This window comes from Dipodomys spectabilis, unplaced genomic scaffold (assembly GCF_019054845.1).
Source record: "Dipodomys spectabilis isolate Male_0828 unplaced genomic scaffold, ASM1905484v1 ptg000102l, whole genome shotgun sequence".
Lineage (NCBI taxonomy): Eukaryota > Metazoa > Chordata > Mammalia > Rodentia > Heteromyidae > Dipodomys > Dipodomys spectabilis.
The window spans coordinates 4,486,088-4,512,684 of record NW_024870779.1 but is presented as its reverse complement, the minus strand read 5'-3'; the positions used below and the strand labels follow the sequence as shown (position 1 = coordinate 4,512,684).

General features: G+C 43.7%; 1 protein-coding gene across 1 annotated transcript in view; it reads left to right on the top strand.

The window, feature by feature from the left end:
• The first annotated feature begins 650 nt into the window (after positions 1-650).
• The window catches only part of Cd109 (CD109 molecule), a 109,929-nt gene continuing 83,982 nt past the window's right edge, over positions 651-26,597 (top strand). Inside the window, exons 1-4 of the mRNA XM_042687127.1 lie at positions 651-724; positions 2,441-2,613; positions 22,377-22,405; positions 24,665-24,895. Coding sequence (XP_042543061.1) covers positions 651-724; positions 2,441-2,613; positions 22,377-22,405; positions 24,665-24,895 — 507 coding nt within the window. The remainder of the gene's footprint in view (positions 725-2,440; positions 2,614-22,376; positions 22,406-24,664; positions 24,896-26,597) is intronic.

The following is a 26,597-nucleotide window of genomic DNA, read 5'->3' as shown; positions in this document are numbered from 1 at the left end:
CCTCCGTCCTCGCTCCCGCCCGGTGTCCCCTGCCCTCCGCCCGCCACATCTGCCCCGAGAGCGAGCGCTGTATTGAATATACTTTATATGAAGGGGGTTTGCTTCCCCTCCTTCCCTCTCTTACTCTCTGCTCCCGTCCACACACAGCACATGGTAACCCCAACGCACTCCCTGGTGCGGGGTGTGCTTGTCGTTTCTGTACGTTCTGACTCCCCTTCCCATCCCAGATCGGAACGTCTCCGCACTGGGGTGGGCCTGTCTCTTCCCCGGGCGGGGCGCGTGTGTGCAGGGCCCTGGGGCGCCGTGGTCGGGGGGTGGGGTGGGGTGGATGGAGGGGCGGGGAAGGCGGGGCCGGGGCGGGGGGCCGAGCCGGTTCGGGGCCCGTGCGCTCTCTCACTCCCCCTGGGTTGGAGAAGGTGGCCAGAGGAGCGCAGAGCGCCATTGTGCGGCGCGAGGGAGAGGGCGGAGCCGCGGGGCCCGGGCTCAATTTAGATCTCCCCTCGCGTCGGGGCGCGCCCAGTACCCATCGCCAAACCCCAGTTCCCGGGCGAGAAAACCCGGGCGGAGGCGCGCGCGCGCGGCCACACCCGTAGCACCCGCGGACGTGCCCCGCAGCGGAGCGGTCGGAGCCCCGCAGCTGATCCGCCGACATGGGGGGTCCGTGGCTTCTGCCCGCCGCCCACTTTCTCTGCGTGTGCGCGATCGCGGGGGCCGCCGCCACCAGGTAGGAGCGCAGGGCGCGCGGGGCGGGCGGGGCGGGCGCGCGGGGCGGGCGGGGCGGGCGCGCGGGACCCCGCCTCGGCCCCGGCAGCGTGGAGGCGCGGCGGCCAGGGGGACCCCCGTCCCGGGCGCATCGGTGGCTTCAGCGTGGCTGTCCACAGGGCAATGACTGTGTCCACCCGAAAAGTTGTTTTAAGTTATTATTATTGTTGTTGTTGTTGTTTACTGGCCATAACTTTCTAAAGCAAGTCATTTTATTTTGCTTTTTAGTTCCACACTGCCTCCGCCTTTCCTTTCTTGACTTTATTTTTCTTCTTCTCCTTAAATAAAGGCCTTCAGCCTTCTCCTCCCAAAGGCACGCTGCATACTTTCTTCCGAACAGGATGTGTCATCTGGGCACGGCCGAAGTGAGACTGGGAAGTGTGGGTTCCAGCGCCAATGCCATAGGGAGAGAACCAAACAAGAACATCTAGATAATAGAAGGTGCTCAGCAGGGAAAGTGGGCCCAGATCCTGTCCCTTTGCTTTTTCACTCAAGACTAGTGCTCTACCACTTGAACCACAGCTTCACTTCTGGCTTTTTTGCTGGTTAACTGGAGCTAAGAGTCTCATGGACTTTCCTGCCTGTGCTGGCTTTGAACCTCAGCTCTCAGCCTCTTGAATAGCTAGGATTACAGGCATGAGCCACCAGTACCTGGTCAATGTGCTTTTTAAAAATTTAAGTAATTTCTTTTATGGTCTGTTATATCTGAAAATTTCACCACTGGTAGCTTATTTTAAGATGATATCATGATATTTTTCAATTAATGGAATCAGGTGATCCATCTCCCCTCCCTTGTCAGTGCTCAAATATAGAGACTCTAATAGGAAACAGGCCAAATCCTAGTGTGTCTCTATCTCTGTCTCTGTTTCTGTCTGTCTCTCTGTCTCTGTCTCTATGTCTCTTGCTTGCTTGTTCTCGCTCTCTTTTCATGGATGCTGTTCTTGAGCTTTTGTCTACCACTTTGAGCCATAGCTCCACTTCTGGTTTTCTAGTGGTTAATTGGAGGTAGGAGTCTTGTGGACTTTTCTGCCCAGGATGACCTTGAACCCCCATCCTCAGATCTCAGCATTCTGAGTAGCTAGGATTACAAGCATGAAACACCAGAACCCAGCTGAAACTACTTTAAAAAATTGTGTGTGTGTGTGTGTGGGGCTGGGAAGGTGGCTCAGTGGTAGAGCACTTGCCTTGCATGCCTGAGGCCCTGGGTTCAATTCCTCAGCACCACATAAGCAAAAAGAAAAAAGCCGGAAGTGGTGCTGTGGCTCAAGTGGTAGAGCGCTAGCCTTGAGCTAAAGAGCTGAGGGACAGCGCCCAGGCCCAGAGTTCAGGCTCCACGACTGGACCCCCCCCAAAAAAAATTGTGTGTGTGTGTGTGTGTGTGTGTGTGTGTGTGTGTGTGTGTGTGTGTATGTGTGCTGGAACTGGGGCTTAAACTCAGAGCTCCATGCTCTTGCTTTTTTTTTTTCCTTACAAGACTGGTGCTCTACCACTTGAACCACACCTTCACTTTTGGCTTTTTGCTGGTTAGCTGGAGAACAGAGCCTCTTGGTTTGTCTGCCTGGGCTGACTTTGAACTGTAGTCATCAGATTTCATTCTCCTGAGTAGTTATGATTACAGATGTAAAGCCACTGGATCCCAACTAGAAAGTCTCTTTTCTTCTGGTTGTGAACTATTTAGGCCCCGCTTTCTGGTGACTGCCCCTGGAATCATCAGGCCTGGAGGAAGAGTCACCGTTGGGGTAGAGCTCCTGGAACACAGCCCTGCAGTGGTCACTGTGAAGGCCGAGGTGCTTAAGACATCATCGAATCTGACAGTGTCTGTCCTGGAAGCAGAAGGAGTCTTTGAAAAAGGTAAGATAATCTGCCTAGCTTTACCCTTCCCTACTATGACTGGAACATGTTAGAGTCATGCATTAGGTGTGTAACAGAGGAACCCTTATTCTCAATGACTTAGAATACTTGTGTAATTTACACTTGTGTGAAATCTGACACAGGGTTTCCAGGGGTTTTTCAAGTGAAGATTCTGGAGAGCCAGTGGCTTCATCATCACCCACCACAAGCATGGCTGTCCAGACTGTAGGGCAGGAGCAGGGAAGTTTCATGGTGGAGGCTAGAAATGGTCCCAACACAACAGCTCCCATGCAAGAGGCTAGGGAATAAGCTGCCCAGAGGAGGAACTGAGTGGACCTAGAAGTCTCTGATGCATGTTTATTAGATGAAAGGAAGTTTATTGAGTAAATAAGATTGTAAGAAGAGCTCCACAATAGTCCAAGGCCAAGTTTTATAATATTTAGAGTATTTGTGAAAGTTTAAAACAATAGAAAAAAACATGAAAGTGAAAGCCATTTGTAAAAAGAGCCAACATTTCTTTAAAAAAACTTATTTTGTTATTTTATTATAAAGGTGAGGCATAGAGGGGTTACAGGAATGTAAGTCATATAACGAGTACATTTCTTTTTGGACAGTGTCACCCTTCCCTTCCTCTCTCTCAGTTTTACCCTAACATCACCTCCCATAAGTTGTATAGTTCTCCTCTCTCCCCCCCCCCCCCTCTTTCGTCAGTTGTGGGGCCTGAACTCTGGATCTGCTGTCCCTCAGCTCTTCAGCTTAAGGCTAGTGCTCTACCACATGAGCCACCTTCCTAGCCCTGTATAGTTCATTTTCAACAGGGTCTAGTGAATTCTGATGCTTCATTGGATCATCCTTTGTCCCTTCTAAAGGCAGATAACTGAACAAACAAGGCAAACAGAAAAGAAAAGAACCACAAAGAGAAAAAAAAAAAAACAACTTTTTTCCGTTTCCTGGAGTTCATTTTGAAGATTTCATTTTATATGATCAGATACACATAGGTATTGCATGTTTGTGTTCCTCCCCTAAGATTATCCTCCTTTGGTCTCACTATGTGTGAATGAACCAACATTTCTTGTTTCTGGTTCAGGTTTGAGTTCTAATATGCTTTAGGATTATATTGGGTCAGTAAAGGATATGTGTGTGTGTGTGTGTGTGTGTGTGTGTGTGTGTGTATGTGTGTGTGTGTGTGTGCGCACGAGCGCTCATGTGTGCCTCAGTCCTGGGGCTTAATTCAGGGCCTGGGCTCTGTCCCTTGGCCTTTTCACTTTAGGCTGACACTCTACCACTTGAACCACAGCTCTATGTCCAGTTTTTTGATATTAAGTTGGAGATAAGAATCTCATAGACATTTCTGCCTTGGCTGACTTCAAACCACAATCCTCAGATTTCAGCTTCCTGAATACTAGGATCACAGGTGTGAGTTACTTGTGCCTTAAATATAAAGGGAAAAATAATTTTAGAGGTCAACACTTAAACACTCAATTTTTTCCAATAAAATGAACAATTATTGTATTTTCCTTTCTAGTTGACAGAGTAATATGCACTCAGGGCTTCCAATTTGATAAATTGGATAAACTCTGAAATAAAAGAAAAAATTCACTCCCCATACCCCCAAATCCTGGTAAACACTGTTAACTAGAAGAATGTTTAGGTATTTGTTAAAGGCCTGAAATGGGAGTCCAGTGAAATTACTCATTTCTGAAAATGAATGAGTCTTTGTCTTATGACTGTAGCTAAAGGAAATATTGATGCATTGCATCACAGGAGATAATATTTAAGGTGGTTCCAGATTTAGAGTTTATAATTTTGGCTGAGTGCTAATGGCTCATGCCTGAAATCCTAGCTATTCAGGAGGCTCAGATCTGAGGATCATGGTTCAAAGCCAGCCCTGGCAGACAAACCTGAAAGACTCTTAGCTCCAATTAATCAGCCATAAGCCTTGAGTGAAAAAGCTAACGGACAGTGCCTAGGTTCTAAGTTCAAGCCCCAGTATTGGCGCAAATTTCTTTTTAAATAATTTTTGCTTGAGGAGTAAGGCTGTTAAACTGCAATGCAAGAAGTTCAGAATGACAGGATGATTTTGGCTAATACTGGCGTTTTTTTTGGTTGTGGGGCTTGAACTGTGGGCTTGGGTGCGGTCCCTGTGCTCTTCAGCTCAAGGCGAGCACTGTACTGCTTGAGTCATAGCACCACTTCTGGTTTTCTGGTGGTTTATTGGAGAAAAGAGTCTCACGGACTGTGATCTTCAGATCTCAGCCTCCTGAGTAGCTAGGATTACATGCCTGAGCCACCTGTGTCTGGCTTGGTTTTTATTTTTATTTTATTTTATTTTTTCTGTTGGTCGTGAGGCTCAGGGCCTGGGTGCTAACTCTGAGCTCTTGAGCTCAAGGCTAATGCTCTACCACTTTGAGCCACAGCTCCTTTTCCAGTTTTCTGTTGGTTAATTGGAGAGAAGAATCTCATGGACTTTCCTGCCTAGCCTAATTTGGAACCATGATTCTCAGATCTCAGTAGCTAGGATTATAGGCATGAGCCACTGACACCTGGCTTGGTTTTAATTTTATCTTTAGGCTTTTGTTTTGGGAGGAGGATCCCTCAGTTGCTCAAGGTTGGATTAGAAAACCTTGACCAGGCTGCAAAATGAATCTCGGAAAAAGAAAGCGGGAAAATACTGCTTTTCCCATTGGGTGGTTTTATATTCTGGACATACAGGGCCCCTGGGAATCTGCCATTGTCTCTTTTAAAGGAGAATGTTACTGTATTATCAGAGGCTATATTGTTCTTAGAGCAGATGCTTCCTGTATTTTAACACTTAAGAATCAAGACATCTCTCCTCCTGGTCCTCACATTCTTTATCTGACTTCTCCAGTTGTAACAGACGTAGATAATTAAAGACTTCTGAATCTGGGAGGGCATGGATCTTCATAGAATTCCCCATTTTGTTTTGTATTTCTTTCCCGTCATGTAAAATACATTTTGGATCTGATTGTTTCATTAATTGCTCATGAGAACTCCCAAGAAAAGGCTAGATTTTAATAAACCTTGATCTTGTAGTAGAGTTGCACAGGGACTTGCTTAAAAACATTGTTTTTTTTTTTTTTAACCTCTTTCAACATAATTTATTGAAAAATATTTTCTTTTTTCTTACCTTGTGAAATATTACTTACATACATATACTGAATATACATATCTGTTTCAAACATTGTTTCTATGAATGTCACTGCTTTTTCATATGTAGTTTTATGATAGCACCATCATTTGTTATGAATTTAAATTTTACCACATTAAATTTTCCCAAGAAAATGTGGTATATATACACAATGGAATTTTATGCTTCCATCAGAAAGAATGACATTGTTCCATTCATAAGGAAATGGAAAGACTTGAAAAAAATTATATTAAGTGATATAAGCCAGACCCAAAGAAACATAAGCTTCATGGTTTTCCTCATTTGTAATAATTAGTATATGTCTAGGATACTTCTAGCAGAAGATCACCATAGCTATGTACATATGACCATATAAAATGATTCTAATTGAAATGAATTTCAAGAAATGGAAACAAGAGGTTTTTTTTATGCACTGTGTGAAGTTACTTTTTTTCTTTTTTTCCCCCTTTGGTTTATCCCTTGTTGTATACATTTATCTGAGTTGGGGAAGGGAAGGGGAATCACAAAATGGTGAGACAAAGGACAGAGGGTGAACCAGTGCAACAGCCAGACTCACAAGACACTCTGTTGGAAATGAACTGTACAACTTGAGTGGGAGGGGTAGGCGACGGTAAAGTGGGAGACATTGAGGGAGGGGGTAACAATGTGACAAGAAATATGCTCATTTCCTTACTTATTTAACTGTAATCCCTCTGTACATTACCTTTACAGTAAAATAAAAATTGTAAATATAATTGTATTGTTATTGACAAGGTGTTGTACAGAGAGCTTATCCTTTCGTAAATCATGAGTACATTCATGAGTACATTTATTTTTATTTTTATTTTAATTTTTTTGGGGGTTGGTTGTGGGGCTTAAACTCTGGGCCTGGATGCTGTCCCTGATCTTTTTTGCTCAAGACTGGCACTCGACCACTTGAGCTACAATGCCATTTCTGTTTTTCTAGTGGTTCATTGGAGATAAGATAAGGCTGGGAAGGTGGCTCAGTGGTAGAGCGCTTTCCTTGCATGCCTGAGGCTCTGGGTTCGATTCCCCAGCACCACATAAGAAAAAAAGCTGGAAGTGTCGCTATGGCTCAAGTGGTAGAGCGCTAGCCTTGAGCTGAAGAGTTCAGGCCCCACGACTGGACCCAAAAAAAAAAAAAAAAAAAAAGAGTTTCTTGGGCTTTTCTGCCTGGGCTGGTTTTGAACTGCGATCCTCAGTTCTCAGCCTCCTAAGTAGCTAGGATTACAGGCATGAACCACTAGTGCAAGTCCCTTTCTGGGACTTGCTTTTGAATTATTCTTTTCTTCAGAAGTTCTGGACTTGTTAGAAATATCTAGGATTGGGCTGGGAAGGTGGCTCAGTGGTAGAGCGCTTGCCTTGCATGCATGAGGCCCTGGGTTCGATTCCTCAGCACCACATAAGCAGAAAAAGCTGGAAGTGGCGCTGTGGCTCAAGAGGTAGAGTGCTAGCCTTGAGCTGAAGAGCTGAGGGACAGCGCCCAGGCCCAGAGTTCAGGCCCCACGACAGGCCAAAAAAAAAAAGAAATCTCTAGGGTGAGGTGAGAGTGTGACACCATAAGTAAAATGTATTTGGAACTTAAATTAAGAGCTAAAGGATTCAGCTTGCAGAAGGTACTGTAATATAGGTAGAAAAGCATGGCTTTCGATTAGGGAGCTGTTCATTCATTTGGTTGACAGATGGGGGAAATTTTATTAATAATTTCATGCTGGAGGCCTGGGCATTGGTTGTATTGCAGTTATTACAGTACATTTATATGGCCAGGCTTGATGCCGTGCTCAGGTGGCAGAGACAGAAGGATCATAGGTTCAAGACCAGCCTGAGGAACATTGGGTTTCAAGCTGGCCTGGGATATATACTGAGAGGCTATTTCAGAGCAAACAAAAATCAACCAATCAACCTGGTGCTGTACTCCTAACTGCTAACGAGGCTGAAATCTATGATTGCTATTAGAAGCCAGTCATGGCAGATGAATTCATGAGACTTTTTATTTTTGCCAATCCTGGGGCTTGCACTCAGGGTCTGGGTGCTGTTCTTGAGCCTCTCTGTGCTCAAGGCTAGCACTCTATCACTTGAGCCACAGGATCACGTCTAGCTTTTTCTGTTTATGTGGCACTGAGGAATCAAACCCCGGGCTTCATGTGTGCTAGGCAAAAGCACTCTACCACTAAGCCACATTCCCAGCCAATGAGACTCTTGTTTCCAGTTAATCAATAAAAAGCTGGAATTGGAGGTGTATAGTGCTTGCCTTGAGTGAAAATGCCAGGCAAGAGCACAAGGTCCTGAGTTCAGGCCTCAGTAGAGGCACAAAACAAAACTAAACAACAACAATAAACCCCAAACTAACTAACCAGTCAACTGCCAACAAACCACCGCCACTACCACCAAAAAACAAAACAAAGACAAACCCCCAAACGAGATGGAGGAGGGTTTCTGTGTGGTTTGTCCTCCCCAACCCCTGTTCTTTCCCTTCACCCCCAACTAGTACCCACACCCCAGACAGGACATGTTTTGTCTTCCTGTTATTCTTTTTTTTTTAATGTATGTTAATTGTCCAAAAGGACTTTAGCTCGTGTCAAGTGTCTCACACATGTATACACTGCACCTTAATCAGATCGAGTCCATGTCCCTTCTGTTTTCCCCAATCTCCACCTGCCCCCCCATACACACTTCTTCAGTGGGGAGGTTCCGGTTCTCAGGTGTATTTGTTATCACCTGCTATCACCTCTTCTCTATGGTCAATCCAATATTTCATAACTTGATCTTCCTGTATAGGAATATACAAGTTTAATGGACATAATTGAGCCAGTAACTGGTAGCTCAATGCCTAAAATCCCAGCTACTCAGGAGGCTGAGAACTGAGGATTAGAGTTCAAAGCCAGCCTGGGCAGGAAAGTCTGTGAGAGACTCTCATCTTTAGTTAAGCATCAAAAAGACAGAAGTGGAGCTGTGGCCCAAGTGATAGAAGCACTAGCCTTGAGAGAAAAAGCCAAGTAAGAGGGAGAGGCCTTCAGCCTCAGAACAGGTACAGACACGCCTGTGTGTGTGCACACACACATGCACATGCACATGCACACACATGATACAATTGGCAAACTACTGTGGAATAAATACCAAAGGAAGCTGGGCACCAATGGCTCATGCCTGTAATCCTAGCTACTCAGGAGGCTGAGATCTGTTCAAAGCCAGCTCAGGCAAGGAAAGTCTGTGAGACTCTTATCTCCAATTAACCACCAGAAAACCGGAAATGGTACTGTGGCTCAAGTGGTAGAGCACTAGCCTTGAGCTGAAGAGCTTGGGGACAGTGCCCAGGCCCAGAGTTCAAGCCCTGAGACTGGAAACACACACACACACACACACACACACACACACACACACACACACACACACAACACGCACAAACACACACACACACACACATACACACACACAGAGGAAGGAAGATGGAATAGCCATTAGCTTGTAATCCAGCTACAAAGAGGGAGACTGACTCCTCTCTCCTCTTGCCTCAGTAACCATCTCTTTCTTACTTCTGTTTTGTCTTGGAGTCTAAGCCAAATCAAGAATGGAAGTGAAAGAATAAAACACCTATGTTTTAAATGAGAGCCATCTTCTCCTCGGTGAAGGCACAGGAAAGATTTGAAATATTTTGTGTCTTGATATCATCATCTCCATTTTATTTTCCTGCTTGTCTCTCGTCATGTGAAACTTGCACTATTTTTCCTGCATGAGATTAACGTTGGGCTGGGCTGGTGGCTCACACCTGCACTCCTAGCTACTCAGGAAGCTGAGATCTGAGGATCACAATTTGAAGTCAGTCCAGGCAGTAAAGTCTGTGAAACTCTTATCTCCAATAAACTACTCAGAAAAAGCCAGAAGTGGTGCTGTGGTTCAAGTGGTAGAGTGCTAGCCTTGAATGCTAGCCTTGAACACAAAGAGGCTCAAGGACAGCACGGGGGCCCCTGAGTTCAAGCCTAAGGGACTGGCAAAAAAAAAGTCTCATAGCCTTTTCTGCCCTGGCTTGCTTCAAACTGCAATACTCAGATCTCAGCCTTCTGAGTAACTTGGATTACAGGCATGAACACCAGGCTAACGGTTTCTTTCTTTCCTTTAATCCCAAAGTTCTGGGGAGTTAATAGAGTGTATTCATATACTTTTTTTAAATTTTAATGTGGTGCTGGGATTTGAACTCTGAGCCTCCAGCTAGCTAGGCAGGCACTCTTACCACTGAGCGAGGCCTTTCAGCCTTTTGCTAGAAACAATGCTCTTCAACCTGCCTTTTGTGCTGCCTAGATCAAAATCAGTGCTGTGGTTTTCATGAAGGTCCATTAATTAGTGTAATGTGGGCAGGTCTCCTGGGGCAGGTTCTACAAGCAGGTTCTGCCCATGGATCTCTGTCTGAACTTGTAGTTAGGTGAGAATTATTCTTAAAGTCTGTGGGCTCTTCATTCACAGCGTTGTGCTACTGGGTGGGATATATGTTAATAAGTGGGTGGCGCCTGAGGATAAAGAAACAGTGTTGTAGATGTGATTGGCTTATGAGCAGTTTACCTAGATGCAGGAACTAAGGGAAGTTATGATCTCACCAAGCTTCCACATTTCTTTTTTTTTTTTTTTTTGGGGGTCCAGTCGTGGGGCCTGAACTCTGGGCTTGAGCGCTGTCCCTCAGCTCTTCAGCTCAAGGCTAACACTCTACCACTTGAGCCACAGCGCCACTTCCGGCTTTTTTCTTTTTGCTTATGTGGTGCTGAGGAATCGAACCCAGGGCCTCAGGCATGCAAGGCAAGCGCTCTACCACTGAGCCACCTTCCCAGCCCTCCACATTTCTTTTCTTGTTGTTTGTGCTGGTCCTGGGCTTGAACTCAGGACCAAGGCACTGACCCTTAGGTTTTTGCTCAAAGACTGCTGTTCTACCACTTGAGCCAAAGCCCTACTTCTGGCTTTTTGTTGGTTAATTGGAGATTAATTAGAGTCTCATGAGCTTTGAACTATGATCCTCAGATCTCAGCCTCCCGAGTAGCTATGATTACAGGCATGAGTCACTGGCTCCTGGCTCACCGATTATTTTTTAAGGTATGGTTGCACTTTTTGCCCAGGTGATTACCTGAGCTTTGATTCACCTACTTTGGGCTTCCTGTTTGTTATGGCTGAGATCACAGGCACAGACCACCACATCAGCATCCTTTCTCAGTGGATGAAGTATCCAGGACTGGTCTGATACCATGATCCTCTGGATCTCAGTTTCCCATGTGACCTGGAATGACGTGTGCACTGCTGTCCCCAATCATGAATAGAGAAGGGAATATTTCACACTTTTATGCCTGGTCTGGCCCCAAACTGTGATCTTCTGATCTTAGCCTTCCAAGTAGCTAGGATTGTGGATTGAGCCACTAGCATCCAGCTCAGGCTTTGGTTTAATCATCTGAGAAATAGTGATTTCTGCCTTATTCAATTATTTGTTTATTGTGCAGATTAAATAGGGCAACATGCTTAAAACACTCAAAGTATAGGACTTGTTTGAGAAAATGGTAACTACGGTTATTGGAATAGAATAGCAATAATTCCTATCAAAGGCAGTTATTGCCAAGCACTGGGATTCACATCTCTGATCCCAGCTACTTAGGAGACTGAGATATGAGGATTGCAATTCAAAGCCAACCCAGGCAAGAAAGCCTGTGAGACTCTTATTTCCAATTAACCACTAGAAAACTGAAAGTGGCACTGTAGCTCAAAGCCTTGAACAAAAGAGTTCAGGGACAGTGCCCAGGCCCTGAGTTCAAACCCCATGACTGACAAAAAGAAAAAAAAAACCAGCTTGGGCAGAAAAGTTGGTGAGACTTTTTATCTTCAGTTAACCTGTAAGAAACTGGAAGTGGGGCTGGGAATATGGCTTAGTGGTAGAGTGCTTGCCTAGCATGCATGAAGCCCTGGGTTTGATTCCTTAGTACCACATAAGCAAAAGCTGGAAGTGGCACTGTGGTTCAAGTGGTGGAGCGCTAACCTTGAGTACAGAGAGGCTCAGGGACAGCGCTCAGGCCCTGAGTTCAAGCCCCAGGACTGGAAAAAAAGAAACTGGAAGTGGAGGTGTAGCTCAAGGGGTAGAGTGCCAGTCTTAAACAGAAAAAGCCATGCATGAGCACAAGGCACTGAGTTCAAGTTCTAGTACTAGCATGAGTGTGTGTGTGTACGCACACACACACACAAAGCAATTATAAATCATCTATTGGGATGATTATGAACTGGGAATGCTGCTCTGTGACTAAGAGGAAATGGGATTTAAAACATTAAACACTTAATTTCCTAATAGCACTGGGAACATTAATGTGCAATATTTAATTAATAGGATCCTATGAAGTTAGCACTATTATCTCCATTTTGGCAATGAGGAAAGTGAAGCTAAGAAAGAACAATTAATTTTCCCTAGCTAAACAAGTTAGTAAAGGTTGAAGCCTGAAATTGAAGTAAGTTGCCTGAGGTCCAGAGACCTTGAAAGGTCTGCCTGGAAGAGTGGACCATTTTTGGGATATTGGTGCAATGCTATTTAGGCATCTTCCTTTCATGTTTGCTTGCAGTAGTTGAGATTCGGATCTGAGGAGATCTAATTTGTATATGAAAAACAACTGCAAAGGGAGCTGGGCAGGGTGCTGCATGTTGTGGAATCCCAGCAGTCGGGAGAGTGAGATGGGAGGAACAGGAGTTCAAGTCCAGCCAGGCATCTGTGGCTCATGCCTGTACTCCTAGCTATTCTGGTGCCTGAAATCTCAGGATCATGGGCTGAAGTCAGAGTGGGCAGGCAAGTTCAAGTCCCAGGACCTGTACAAAAACAACAACAAAAACTAACAACAAAAAGTTTAAGGCCAGCTTGGGCTTTGTTAAAAAAGAAAAAGAAAAGAATTGCAAAATGAGCTGGGCACTAGTGGCTCATGCCTATAATTCTAGCTTTTGAGGAGGCTGAGATCTGAGGATTGAAGTTCAAAGCCAGCTCAAGCAGAAAGCTCCATGAGACTCTTATCTCCAGTCAAACTGCAAAAAAGCCAGAAGTAGAGCTATGGCTGAAGTGGTAGAGCACTGGTCTTGAGCACAAAAGCTTAGGGACAGTGTCCAGGCCTTGAGTTCAAGCCCCAGAATGAGTGTGCATGCACACATACATACACACACACAATGCAAAATGAAATGCTAGTTATTCTCATAATTTATTATGAGCTTCATAGAGTTTTCACAGATCCTGCCAGGGACCTCAAAGATAAGCCAACTAAATTGCCTAATTTATATCTGGAGAGATGAAGGCAAAGGCTGGCATTTGGAGACTTGCCCAAGGTCAAGTTGCTTTCTGGTAACAGTACTGTGAATGGATTGTAGTTCTCTATATTTGCAGCTCACAATCATTTCCATTGACCAGTGGGTATAAGATCTAGGATATATTTGCAAATGGTCATTTTTCTGATATCAAAGAAAATGAGATTAGGAAGCTTAACAATACTTACATATGTGTCTTATTTCAGCTTAAGGTAGAGTTTTTTTTTTTTTTTTGGTACCATATCTGAGGCTTGAACTCAGAGCCTACACACTGTCCTTTAGCTTTTTTTGTTTTTTGTTTGGTCATAGGGCTTGAACTCAGGGCCTGGGCACTGTCCCTGAGCTTTTTTTTTGTTTGTTTGTTTGGGTTTTTTTAACTGTATTTTTTTTTTGTCTTTTCTTTTTTGGTACTGGGGATCGAACCCAGGACATTGCACTTGCTAGGCAAGCGCTTTGCCACTGAGCTACATCCCAGCCCCCTGAACTTTTTTGCTCAAGACTACTGCCACTTCCAGCTTTCTGGTGGTTCATTGGAGATAAGAGGCTCACAACTTTCCTCACTGGGCTAGCTTCAAACCACAATCTTCAGATCTCAGCTAGAATAACAGGTGTGAGCCACCAGCACCTGGCCTTATCTGTTTTGCTCCAGGCTGGGACTCTACTTACTTGAGCCACCATTCTACTTCTGGATTTTGTTTTGTTTTCTGGTGGTTAATTGGAGTCTCAAAGACTTTTGTGTTGGGGCTGGTTTTAAGTCACAACTTTCAAACCTCCGTTTCTCTTTTTTTTAAAAAAATTTAAATTTAAATTTTTTGTGAACATACTGTACAGAGGAGTTACAATTACATGAGCAAGATAATGAGTACATTTCTTATCAAGCATCCTCCTTTGTTTACCCTTCACATCCCTTCCCAGCCTCCTCCCCCCCACCCCCCCACCCAATCCTCCTCCCCCTACCCGCACCAAAGTTGTAAAGTTCATTTTCGACATGACAACTTGTACTTCTCATTGTTGCAATGGGTCCACCTGTATCCTTAAACGACTTGTTTTTCCCCATCTCCTCCACAAATTATACGGACATCAAATATAGTGAAAGCAGGGGTTATACTGTGGGGGAGGGACATACAAAGCAACAAAGAAGTAATCTTATAAATGCTTTAGAAACAAATGCATGAAAGAAAAACATTAAAATACATATCTTAGGGTTCATTTTCCTAACATCACATTATCTGACCTTTTCTGCTTGACTCATACATATACTAGATATTGCAAATAAGGGGAACCATGGGACCTATGTTTCTTTGGGCCTGGCTTACTTCACTTAATATAATTTTTTTCCAAGCCTTTCCATTTCCTAACAAATGGAGCATTTACCCAAATGTTCACAAACAAGACCACACTAAAGCTACCAGCACAACTATGTTTATTGCAGCATTACTTACCATAGCTAAGATATGGAACCAACCCAGATGCCCCTCAGTAGATGAATGGATCAAGAAAATGTGGTATATATACACAATGGAATTCTATGCCTCCATCAGAAAGAATGACATTGCCTCCGTTTCTCGTGAGTAGCTGGGATTGCAGGTGTGAGCCACCAGTGTCTGACTGAAAAGGAGAGCAACTATCTGCTAGGACCTCACACATTGAATGTTGCCCCAGTATTGGAGCCTGTGAGTGAAATTTGGGCAAGTCTGTGGTGACTGACGGGAGGTGCTGGGAAGGCCCTGCCTCAGCCCCTGCTTGCCTTTCCAGTACCCCTCAAGCCTAAGCATTGGAGTTAATTGTCAGCAGTGGAAAAACTTGTCTTGGGGTTTGCTTGTGAATTAGCGATTGAGTGAAGTTGAAAGTAAACATGCTAATTCTTCAAACTCCAAGTTAAATGTATGCTGCGCTTCTTCTAAGGCTCAATGAGTCACTGGCCTCATGACTCATGGAAGGGCTGCGGTGGAAACAGAAATCCTGGAAGAATTTGGGCTGGGTTACTGGTGATCCTTTAGGTCCTGTGAAGACAACTTTCTAATGCTGAAAATAGTTGCTTCCCTTCTTTCATTGATTACCCCTTAATTGATTTTTTTTTGTATGTGAAAACACAAATAAATAGGTGTTGGGAATAAGAGGAGGATAGATTAGAGGTTCCAGAAGAATAATGTTAATCTATTATTAACATTTATAGATTATCATTAATAGTATATTGTTAGTAATATGTAATAATATTAATAATATTAAAGGTACAGAGAGAGCAAGTCCCCAGTGGCTCATGCCTGTAGTCCTAGCTACTCAGGAAGCTGAGATCTGAGGGTTATAGCTCAAAGCCAGCCCAGGTAAAAATGTTAGTGAGAATCTTATCTCTAGTTAACCAGCAAAAAGCCAGAAGTGGAGCTGTGATACAAGTGGTAGAGCACCAGCAATGAATGGAAAAAGCTAAGCTAAATGGGAAGGTCCTGAGTTCAAACCCCTGTATCAGCACACAAACATGCACACATACTCACACAAATGTGCATTTGTTACTTGTTGTTTAGTGTGTTATGATTTAGATAACATAATATATAAAAATATATTGGAAAATACATGAAGTATTAGATAACGTAATATATAAAAAGTCTTGAAAGGACTTTGAAAGATTGTGTGTGTGTGTGTGTGTGTGTGTGTGTGTGTGAGTGACAGTACCGAAGCTTAAACTCAGAACCTGGGTACTGTCTCTTAGCTTTTTCATTTAAGGATGACTACCACTTGAGCCACACGTCCACTTCTGGCTTTTTACTGGTTAACTGGAGATAAGAATCTCACAGACTTCCAAGTCCAGGCTTGCTTTGAATTTCAATCCTCAGATTTCAGCCTCCTGAGTGGCTAGGATTATGGGTGTGAGCCATCAGCTCCTGGCTCAATTAGGTTTATCAAACGTGCACATTCCTTCACAGGAAGATTGTTATGAACTATTGAGACCATAGAGACGAGGTGACATGCTGTTAGGATTATAGGCATGAGCCATAACGCGCAGCTGGATTTTGAAAGTTTTATCATAAAGAAAAGGTACTGTTTGAGTAGATAGATATGTTGAGCCAAATTCCAACATTATCCAATGTAGAGTGATCATAGTGTTCTCCACAAATATATATTATTTCATGTTTCAGGTTAAAATACTAAAATAAAATAAAAATAATTTCAGGCTTGAAAGACTGGGTGAACACACACACACAAGTGGAAGGATAGAAGAGTTTTTACTTCATGTTTGTATATGTATAAAAACTTCAATGTGGTTTGCAAAGAGTGCTTCTTGTGTTTGATTTTGTGTCTGCTACTGTTACCTTTTCTTCCAGAGAGACATAGATGCCCATTCATAAACAGACCGCCTCTGTTGACATATTTGGCACTTGTTGGGACGCTGTTATTTCACACTGTGGAGAAGGGAGGGTGTGCTGGAGGAAGGAGCTGATGGTGGGCCGTGGCAGTCATGAGAAGACATTGAATTTTTTTCTTTTCCTGGAACCCGGGCTTGAATTCAGGACCTGACTCTATTCCTGAGCATTTGTGCTCAAAGTTAGCCCTCTATCAATTGAACCATAGCTCTGTTTCCAGTTATTTTTTGCGGTTAAATGGAGATAAGAGTCTCATGGTCTTTTCTGCCTAGGCTGGTTTTGAACCGTGATCCTCAAATCTCAGCCTCCTGAGCAACTAGGATTACAGGTGTGAGCCACCAGTGCCTGGAAAACATTATGCTTATTACTCTACATTGCTGAGTAGCACAGGGCTGCTATACTTGTTAGGTATACACACACACACACACACACACACACACATTCTTGCATTGGAAAATCCGCTTTTTTTTCCAAGAGTGTTTCTGGATCTAGTTGCATTTTCAATTACACACCACTTTTCCTCTTCAGAGAGTATCCAGAGCTATTGGTGGGAACAGATGTCAGAAGAGGCTGCATATGGTTTTTACAGAGTATGTTTAAAAGTTAACAAAAGGTTAGTTTTTGTGTATGCTCATTACACAACTTAAAAATAGCGCAGACTCTATTTGTAAATCAAATGACTGGTTGTCAGGCCATGCCAAGTGTGAAGCCTTAAAACAAAGTTCCTTTGAGTTCCTTGGACGGCCCCTGGAAGGACACAGCCTCTGAAGACTTGGTGGCAGGCTTGTTCTGGTTGCACGTGAAAATGACCATCACAGTTTAGCAGAATTATCTGGAACAGCCTGAAGAGGAACTTTCTATAACAAGGCACATCCTTGGTTAGTGATTTAAAAGAAATAGTGGCCTTATGCCATATCCAAGAGGGGGGCTTGCAGAAAGAGAGAAGTATGTTCACAAGGGTTTGCTGTCCATTTAATTTTCTGCCTGGTAACAGTAGAGAAAGAGGTTATTCTTCCTCTTCTTCCCTGACTCCTCCATCCCTAGTTTTATATTTCAGTGGCATAAACTATTGCTTTAATATTAAGACTTTCAAATAAGTCCTGTGCTAGGAGTTAGTAAGTGTCTGGGAAATTTCCAAACTTTATTCATAAATTTAGAGAGAAGACAATACATTAAAAAAAAGTTAAAGCTGGGCACTGGTGGCTCACATCTGTAATCCTAGCTTCTCAGGAAGCTGAGATGTGAGGACTGTGATTTAAAGCCAGCCTAGCCAGGAAAGTCCATGAGACTCTAATATCCAATGAACTCCCAGAAAACTGGAAGTAGAGCTGCAGCTCAAATGGTAGTGCCCAGGCCTTGAGTTCAAGCCCTACAACGGACAAAAAAGTTAAGTATTTAAACATGTCTTGTTTTTGTGGTACTGGGACTTGAATTCAGGACTTTATGCTTATGTAGGCTGGCTTTATTATTAGTATTAATTTATTTTTCTTTTGTGCTGGCATTGGGGATTAAACTCAATGTCTCTCATTCTCTCTTAGCTTTTTTACTCACAGCTGATACTCTACCACTTGAGCTACATTTCCACTTCTGCTTTTTTGGCTCCATTTGCTGTTTTGCCTGGCTTTGTGTCACAATCTTCACATCTCAGCCTCCTGAGTAGCTAGGATAAAAAGTGTGAGCCACTGGCATCCTGCAAAAGGTGGTTTTTGATTCATGTGACTAGTGAGTAGAGCTTACACTGGATCTCTTTACACATCTTGAAAGAATTAGAATTGCATGAGATGTCTATCTCTGCCTTTACACTCTCACTTCTGGGTGGAGTGTTTAATTTTGGCTTGGTACCTTTCTTGGCTCAGTGATTCGATATCATGTCTGCAGTTGGACCCAGACATGTAATCATCCAACTCTTCTAACTTCTCTCTAGTGAGAAAACCCATCAAAGGTTTAATCTAACTAACAGTCACATTAAAAAAAAAGTTCTATGAAATGAGATTTCCTGTACTTCAGGTCTGGTGAGCTTGCTTTGAATTGCTAAAATATTTGTTCTCCAATTAATCAACCTAGGAGATTTATTTGGGTTGTAGATTCCCATCTGTTTGCTCATTTCTTGCTTGAAGTTACTTGGATAAAAATAAATCTACATTCCCTGAGCGCTCCTCGGTCTTTATAAAGGTGGTCTGTGGCAGATCAGGCTGGAAAGGAAGCACATTGTTTCCTCCATTAACTGAGCTGACAGATTAGTCAACCCCATGATTTATCTTTGTGTGTGTGTGTGTGTGTACATGCACGCGTGCCAGTCCTGGAGCTTGAGTTCAGGACCTGGATGCTGTTCCTTAGCGTTTGTACTCAAGACTAGCTCTCTATCACTTGAGCCACAGCTCCACGTCTGGCTTTTTGGTAGTTAACTGGAGAAGAGTCCCATAGATTTTCTTGCCCAGGTCGGCTTTGAACTATGATCCCAGATCTCAGCCTCCTGATAAAGCTAGAATTCCAGTTGTAAGCCATTGGTGCCCAGCTCTGATGTCTTCTTAAATGAGAGAAAAAGTAATCACTCTCGATGATGGGGGTGCCAGCTCACTGTAGTTTAATATTTTCTATTTTCTTCAAGCCTGGGACTCTGTTGGGTTTCCTGAAGGCTAAAAGACATTTTCTCTAGGCCACTGCCCCAGCCAGCTCCTACTATGACTAGATCTGCTGGAAGTCGCCTGGCCCCAGGCTGCCCCACCTGGGATGGCACAGGTAACATAGCTCTGATGACCATTAGCATAAAGTGAAGAGACAAAGGAGGCTTTCAACTTCTGGGATTGCCATTATAGGGAGAGCAACAAGCTGATCCAGGCTGTGGAACTTGGACAAATAATCAAACATGAGAACAAATTGCTTATTTTACTAAGTCAGTGCACAATACTGGTTTAATGCTGCTAACTAAGAGCCAGGCTGCCTGGTGAGAACCCAGTTCCACCGTGTGTGTGTGTGTGTGTGTGTGTGTGTGTGTGTGTGTGTGTGTGTGTGTATGTGTGTGCGCGCGCGCTGGTACTGGAACTTGAACTCAGGACCTCATGTTCTTGCTTAGTTTTTTATTCAGGGCTGGCCCTCTACTACTTCAGACACAGATCCACTGCAGCTATTTTGATGGTTAAGTGGAGATAAGAGTTTCACAGAGTTTTCTGCCTGGGCTGGCTTTGAACTGTGATCCTCAGATCTCAGCCTCCTGAGTAGCTAGGATACAGGCATGAGACCACGACTTCTGGTTTTCTTGCTGGTTAATTGGAAGTAAGAATCTTATATGTGTGCCTAGGCTGCATTTCCTATGGTTTATTCTCATGTCTGTCTTGGTTCTTACATTGTAGGCATTTCTTTCATGTTCACTGTAGCACAGTAATGCATACTAAAAATCAAAATAAGCCAGTGGCTTATAGTCAAAATCCTAGCTACTCAGGAGGTTGAGATTTGAGAGTTAAGGTTCGAAGCCAGCCAGGGCAGAAAGTCTGTGAGACTCTTACCTCTTAATTAGCCACCTCTTAATTAGATGTGGAGATATGGCTCAAGTAGTAGAGTAGCAACTTTGGGCAGAAATCCCCCCTGAGTTCAAACCCCAGTACTGGCCAAACAAAGCAAAATTAGAACTCCCAATAGAACAAAACACCATTTTTTCTTTTTCTTTTTTTAAATGACTGTTTTTAAGCACCTGCACAAAGGAGTTTCAACATTATCATTTTATTATATATATATAATATTATATTTGTGCTAGTCCTGGGGTTTGAACTCAGGCTCTGGGTCCTGTCTGAGCTCTTTTGCTCAAGGCCATCACTCTACCACTTGAGCCACAGCTCCACTTCTGGCTTTTTTTTGGTAGTTAATTAGAAATGAGTCTCCCAGACTTTCCTGCCCGTGCTGGCTTCAAACCACCTCAATCCTCCGATCTCAGCTAGGATTACAGGCCAGAGCCCAGATGTCCAGCTTAGTACAATGCATATTGAATCATGTCACCTCTTCCATCATTCTCCCCCATTTCGCCCATCCCTTCCCATCCCCTCAAGTTGTCTGGTTTTATTTTCACAGATACATGTTTACTATTATGATTAAAACACCTGTTCTGAAATGGAAAAATCTTAACTTTGAAACCATTTTTCCCCTTGAACGAAATGGCTATCATATGATAAAAATCGGTATTAAAAAGTCGGCCCCAAGCTGGGTGCCAGTGGCTCAGGCCCGGATTCCTCACGACTCAGGCAGCTGGAATCTGAGATTTGTGGTTTGAAGCCAGCCCAGACAGAAAAGTCCATGAGACTCTTATCCCAGCAAAAGGCTGGAAGTGAAGCTGTGATTCAAGAGGAAGAGTGCTTGCCTTGAATGAAAAAAATCTAAGGGACAACAGCCAGTTTTATGAGTCCATCTCACTCCTGGGATGATTAATCCCTTCCTTTTCTTCCCTAATCATGAGGACATGAGAACATAACAAATGAACTCTTGCTGGTGATGTAGCTCAGTGGCAGAGCACATGCGTGGCAGTACAAGGCCCTGGCTTTAGTCTCCTGCCCCACATTCCCCCAATAAAACAACACAAAGACTGCCAGCCTTCCCTCCCAAGCCCTAGGTTTCCTCTGTGTCCCTCAAGTTGTGTGCCACCTTAGAATAGTAACCAGAGCTGGTGGTGCATGCATGTAGTCCTAGCAACTCAAGAGGCTGAGATCCAAGGATTGTGGTGGTTTAGAGCTGACCCAGGCAGGAAAGGCTGTGAGATTCTTTATTTCCAATTAACCACACACACACACACACACACACACACACACACACAAACTGGGAGTGGAGCTGTAGCTCTAGTAATACGAGTGCTAGTCTTGAGCAAAAAAGCTCAGGACAGCGCTTACGCCCTGAATTCAAGGCCCAGGATCTGCATGAAACAAACAAACGAAAAACAGCAACAAGAATAACAACAAAAACAATAGTGACAAAAAGAAGCAGAACTTGCTGGGCCTTCACTCACTCACTGCTATCTTTCTGACCTCAAGTTGCTGTCTTGGTACAGTGGATAGCAAGTCAGTCTCATAATCTTTCTGACCTCAATCCTTACTTACTCTTATTCTCATTCTTCTTCATATTATTGCTAGTCTTGGGGCTTGAACTCAGGGCCTGAGCACTGTCGCTGGGCTGCTTCTGTTCAAGGCTAGCACTGCTACTTGAGCCATAGCTCCACTTCTGGCCTCTTCTGAGTATTTTATTGGAAATGAGAATCTCAAGGGCTTTCCTGCCTGGTCTGGCTTCAAATCGAGATCCTCAGATCTCAACCTCCTTAGTAGTTAGGATGACAGGCATGAGCCACTGGTTGCCTGGTCTTGGTATTAGGGTTTGAAATCAGACTGTTATGTTTGCCAGGCCAGTGCTCTACCACTTGGGCTATGCCCCTAACCCTTGTTGCCCTGATTATTTTTGGAGTAAGGTCTTGCATTTATGCCTGGGCTGGCCTGACCCATGTAATCATCTTATTCATGCTTCCTGTATAGCTAGGATTGCAGGTGAATACCATTACACCTAGCTTTGTTTTTTGAGAGGAGGGGAAGGGGTCTTAGAAGTTTTTGCCAAGACTAGTCTTAAACCATGATCCTCCCAATCTCAAACTCCTGAGTAGTTAAGATGATGGACACGAACCATACGCTGTTCAGTATTAATTTCTTTTTAAAGTACTCTACCTGTAAAGTAGTAGAGTACTCTAGTACTCTAGTAGTAAAGTACTCTACCTGGTAGAGTTCAATTCTTCATGCTTTGGTACAAGAATGAATACACATTTCTAGCATGTTCTGGGCATTCATCAATTTGTTTGTGTTTGACCAAGTAAGTTTAAGATTCCATCTACACCTTAAAGAGTATTTTGTTACTTTTGTGTTGTGATAGTCTATTCAAATTATGAAAAATGTTTTCTTCTGTTTGTCTTTTAGGTTCCTTTAAGACATTGACTCTTCCGTCAGTAAGTATTCATTTAAAGAATTTGGTTTCGGCTGGCAATGTGGCTTAGTGGTAGAGTGCTTGCCTAGCATGCATGAGGTCCTGGGTTCAATATCTCAGTACCACATAAACAGAAAAAGCCAGAAGTGGAACTATAGCTGAAGTGGTAGAGCGCTTGCCTTGCATGCATGAGGTCCTGGGTTTGATTCCTCAGCACCACATAAGCATAAAAATCCAGAAGTGGCACTGTGGCTCAAGTGGTAGAGCTCTAGCTTCCTGAGCTGAAGGGTTGAGGGACAGTGCCCAGACCCAGAGTTCAGGCCCCACGACTGCCAAAAAAAAAATTCATTGGTGAATGAAATAGATTATTTTGTCTTGGCTTTTCAAAAAATATATTTCTTGTAAGTCTGGATGAGTTCAAACTTCATATTATTTAAGTCTTGAGAACACTAAGAATTATTTAAGAATGTTACTTCCAGGAGAATAGCTATTAGCTTCTTGAAACTTGTAGCTGAGATTTTTCCTCTTGTAAAATAGAGCACATCACTATGCTTGGTCTCATTTCTGACTTAATGAGGCTGGAAGTCTTGAATGTGTAATTAGCTCTGTTCATAATGTCCTTGGCTTTGAAAAGAGCAGTGCCACATGCAGCCATGCTGGAACTTAAGCAGAAGGACCATAAAGTTCTGTGTTGAATGAAAGTTTTGCCTTTTGGAGTCTATAACATTTTTAGTCTTAATTTTGGTATTTAAAAATACTGTGTTACGGGGCTAGAGGTATGTCCCAGATGGTAGAGCATCAGCCAATAAGCAAAACCATCAGATACTGAGTTCTGGTCTCAGAACAAAAAATCTTACTGTGTTAAAATACAATTTTCTTCATCATTGAGTTTGCTATCTTTAGAATTTTACTCCTGAGCCTAGCTCAATCATTCTACCTAGCTACTTGTCTCTCTCTCCCTTTCCCTCCCTCCCTCCCTCCCTCCCTCCCTCCCTCCCTCCCTCCCTTCCTCCCTTCCTCCCTTCCTTCCTTCCTTCCTCCCTTCCTCCCTTCCTCCCTTCCTTCCTTCTTTCTGTCTTTGTGTCTTTCTTTCTTTGTCTTTCTTTCTTTGTGTCTTTCTTTCTTTCTTTGTGTCTGTCCTTCTGTCTGTCTCTGTTGGTCTCTGTCCATCTATGTCTGTGTCTGTCGCTTTGCTTTTCTATGTCTCTCTCTCTGTCACTATTTGTCTGTCTGTTTCTCTCTATCATTGTTTGTCTCTGTCTATCTCTGCCTGCCTGTCTGTCTATCCCTTTCTTGAATGTCCTGGAGTGAAATAAGATGTCAGAGGATTGTATGATTTACTAGAGAAATGGAAAGGGGCTTTTATTTTACTGAGAGTCATTAAACCTGATTATTGAAAGTTGCTTGTGCGCGAATCTTACTTTCCATGGCTTTGACTTGAAAGTTTGTACTTTTATTACTGGGCTTTATTTCAGAGTTTCTCACACTTAATGTATAACAGAGTAATGTCCATTAAGAAGTACCTGTGGGATGCTTCTGAGGCCAGGTGGCCAATGACCTTGCCCTGTCATATTAAAGACTTAAGTAGGATCATATTTTATCCCCTGAGTCAGGCCTGTGTATCACTTCTTGAAGATTCCAGGTTAAGCACATTCAGAATCTGGGCATCTTTGGGTGGGTGAGGAATAATATATTAATGCTAAAAATGGAAAGAGAGGGTGGAAAAAGTCAAAGTCATAGGCAGGCAGATGTGGTAAAAATCTTTACAACTGTTCTGACTATAAAATACTTCATTGTTCCAAGCACTGTGACTCGTGCCTATAATCCTAGCTACTTAAGAGGCTGAGATTTGAGGATCATGGTTTGAAACCAGCCTGGGCACAAAAGTCTGTGGCATTCTTATCTCCAATTAACCAGAAAAGGCCCAGAAATGGAGTGGTGACTTAAGGGATGGAATGCCAAACTTAGGCCAAAAGCTAAGGGACACTGCCCAGGCCCTGCATTCAGGTCCAGTACTGGCACTACTCAGGAGGCTGAGATCTGAGCATCAAGATTTGAAGTCCTAGTAAACAAATTGGTGAGATCCTTAATCTGCAAAAATCAAGGAATAGAGGTGTGGGTGAAGTGGTAGAGTGCCAGCTTTGAGCAAAAAAGCTATGGGACAATACCCAGCCCCTGAGTTCAAGGGTCAGTACTGGAACACACACTCATTAAAAACATTTTTGAGGTAAATCAGTGAGACTTTGATATGTCTGATCTCTCTCTTTCTCTTTTTCTCCAGCTCCCTCTGAACAGTGCAGATGAGATGTATGAGCTCCGTGTAACGGGACGGTCTCAGGATGAGATTTTATTCTCTAATAGCACACGCTTATCATTTGAGACCAAGAGAGTGTCTGTCTTCATTCAGACAGACAAGGCGCTATATAAGCCCAAGCAAGAAGTGAAATTCCGGGTTGTCACACTCTTATCAGACTTCAAGCCTTATCAAACGTCATTGAATATTCTAATTAAGGTAAGTGTGCCTGTGTTCACTAGCCAAACACACACGCACTCGCGCACACACACACACACACACACACACACACACACAAAACCTCAAGCTGAGATTTGCTTACATTTGTAGCCAATATCACATTGATTGGTTTCAAGTTCCCCTTCTCTCCCCTCCCCTTTTCTTCCTCCCCTCCCCTTTTCTCTTCTCCCCTCCCCTCTTCTCCCTTCCCTCCCATTCCCTCCCCTCCTCTCCCCTCCTCTCCCCTCCTCTCCCCTCCTCTCCCCTCCTTTCTCCTTCCCTTCCCTCCCCTCCCCTCCTCTCCCCTCTTCTCCCCTCCTTTCCCCTTCCCTTCCCTCCCTTCCCCTCCTCTCTCTCTCTCTCTCTTTTTTTGTTTCTTGGGATAGGATCTTCCTTTGTAGCTCTGTCTGGCTTTCATCTAGAGACTTGCCTCAACCTTCTAAGTGCTGGGATTCGGATGTGTGCCACCTCCCTGGTTCTCAAGGAATATTTATTTATTTGTGTCTGTATTGGGGCTTGGACTCAGGGCCTCACACTTTATCTTGACCATTTTTACTCAAGGATGGTGCTTTACCACTTGAGCCACACCTCTACTTTTAGCTTTTTGCTAGTTAGTAAGAGTCCACAGTCTTTTCTGTCTGGACTGGTTTTGAGCTTAGATCCTCAGGTCTCAGCCTCCCGAGTAGCTAGGATTATAGGTGTGAGCCACCAGCAACTGGCTTTTGGGCAAAATTGCCCTCGCCTTCCCTCTCCTCCCCTCCCCCCTCTTCTTCTTTTGTGTCAGTGCTTGGACTAAAACTCAGGGCCTGGGCCCTGTCCTTTGTTCTTTATTTGAACCTCAACAAAAGGGGATTTAGCAAAACTGATTCCAGGTGCTTAAACTCTGAGTCCAGCACCACCTGCAGGCTAATGTGGGGAAGTGCGTCTGGGAGCCAGCAGGCCAACCTTTTGGAACTCAATTCGTCCCTCCCATAATGGCTGTAGACTATAGCTAAGACACTGATCCGTCACAGAACCTTCAGGGATATTCAGTGTTTTTAGTGGGGATTACTGCCTGTCCCAATCATTGGTCTTCTCAGGAAGGAAAGAGGCCTTAATAGTGGAAAAGCATGCCCAATCTCCACCCTGATTCTGGCTTCCTTCAGGAAGTTTGGCCAGCATTATGGAAGGAAGTGCCTCAGCTCTGAGACAGCTGCTGGCTCTGGCTTCTTCGCTGGGCTTTCTTCTTTAAGAAGTTTTGCCTTCTAGAGGGAGATTCTAGTTTGGAAAAAAGAGAATGAGAACTGCTTTGTACAAATGCATTGGTAAGGCTTTTGTATCATTTGTTAAGTGAATGACACTGAATACTATATTACGTGGATTTTTGGATAAATGACAAAGCATAAGATATAATTTTTTTTTTTTTGGGTCTGGTCATGGGGCCTGAACTCTGGGCCTGGGCGCTGTCCCTCAGCTCTTCAACTCAAGGCTAGCGCTCTACCACTTGAGCCACAGCACCACTTCCTGCTTTTTTCTTTTTGCTAATGTGGTGCTGAGGAATCGAATCTAGGGCCTCAGGCATGCAAGGCAAGCGCTCTACCACTGAGCCACCTTCCCAGCCTCGAGATATACATGTATGTAATTTATGTATGTATATATATGTATATATACATATACAGATAAAATTGTTAATAGCTATCCCTGATGAGAAGTCAAGGAAAAA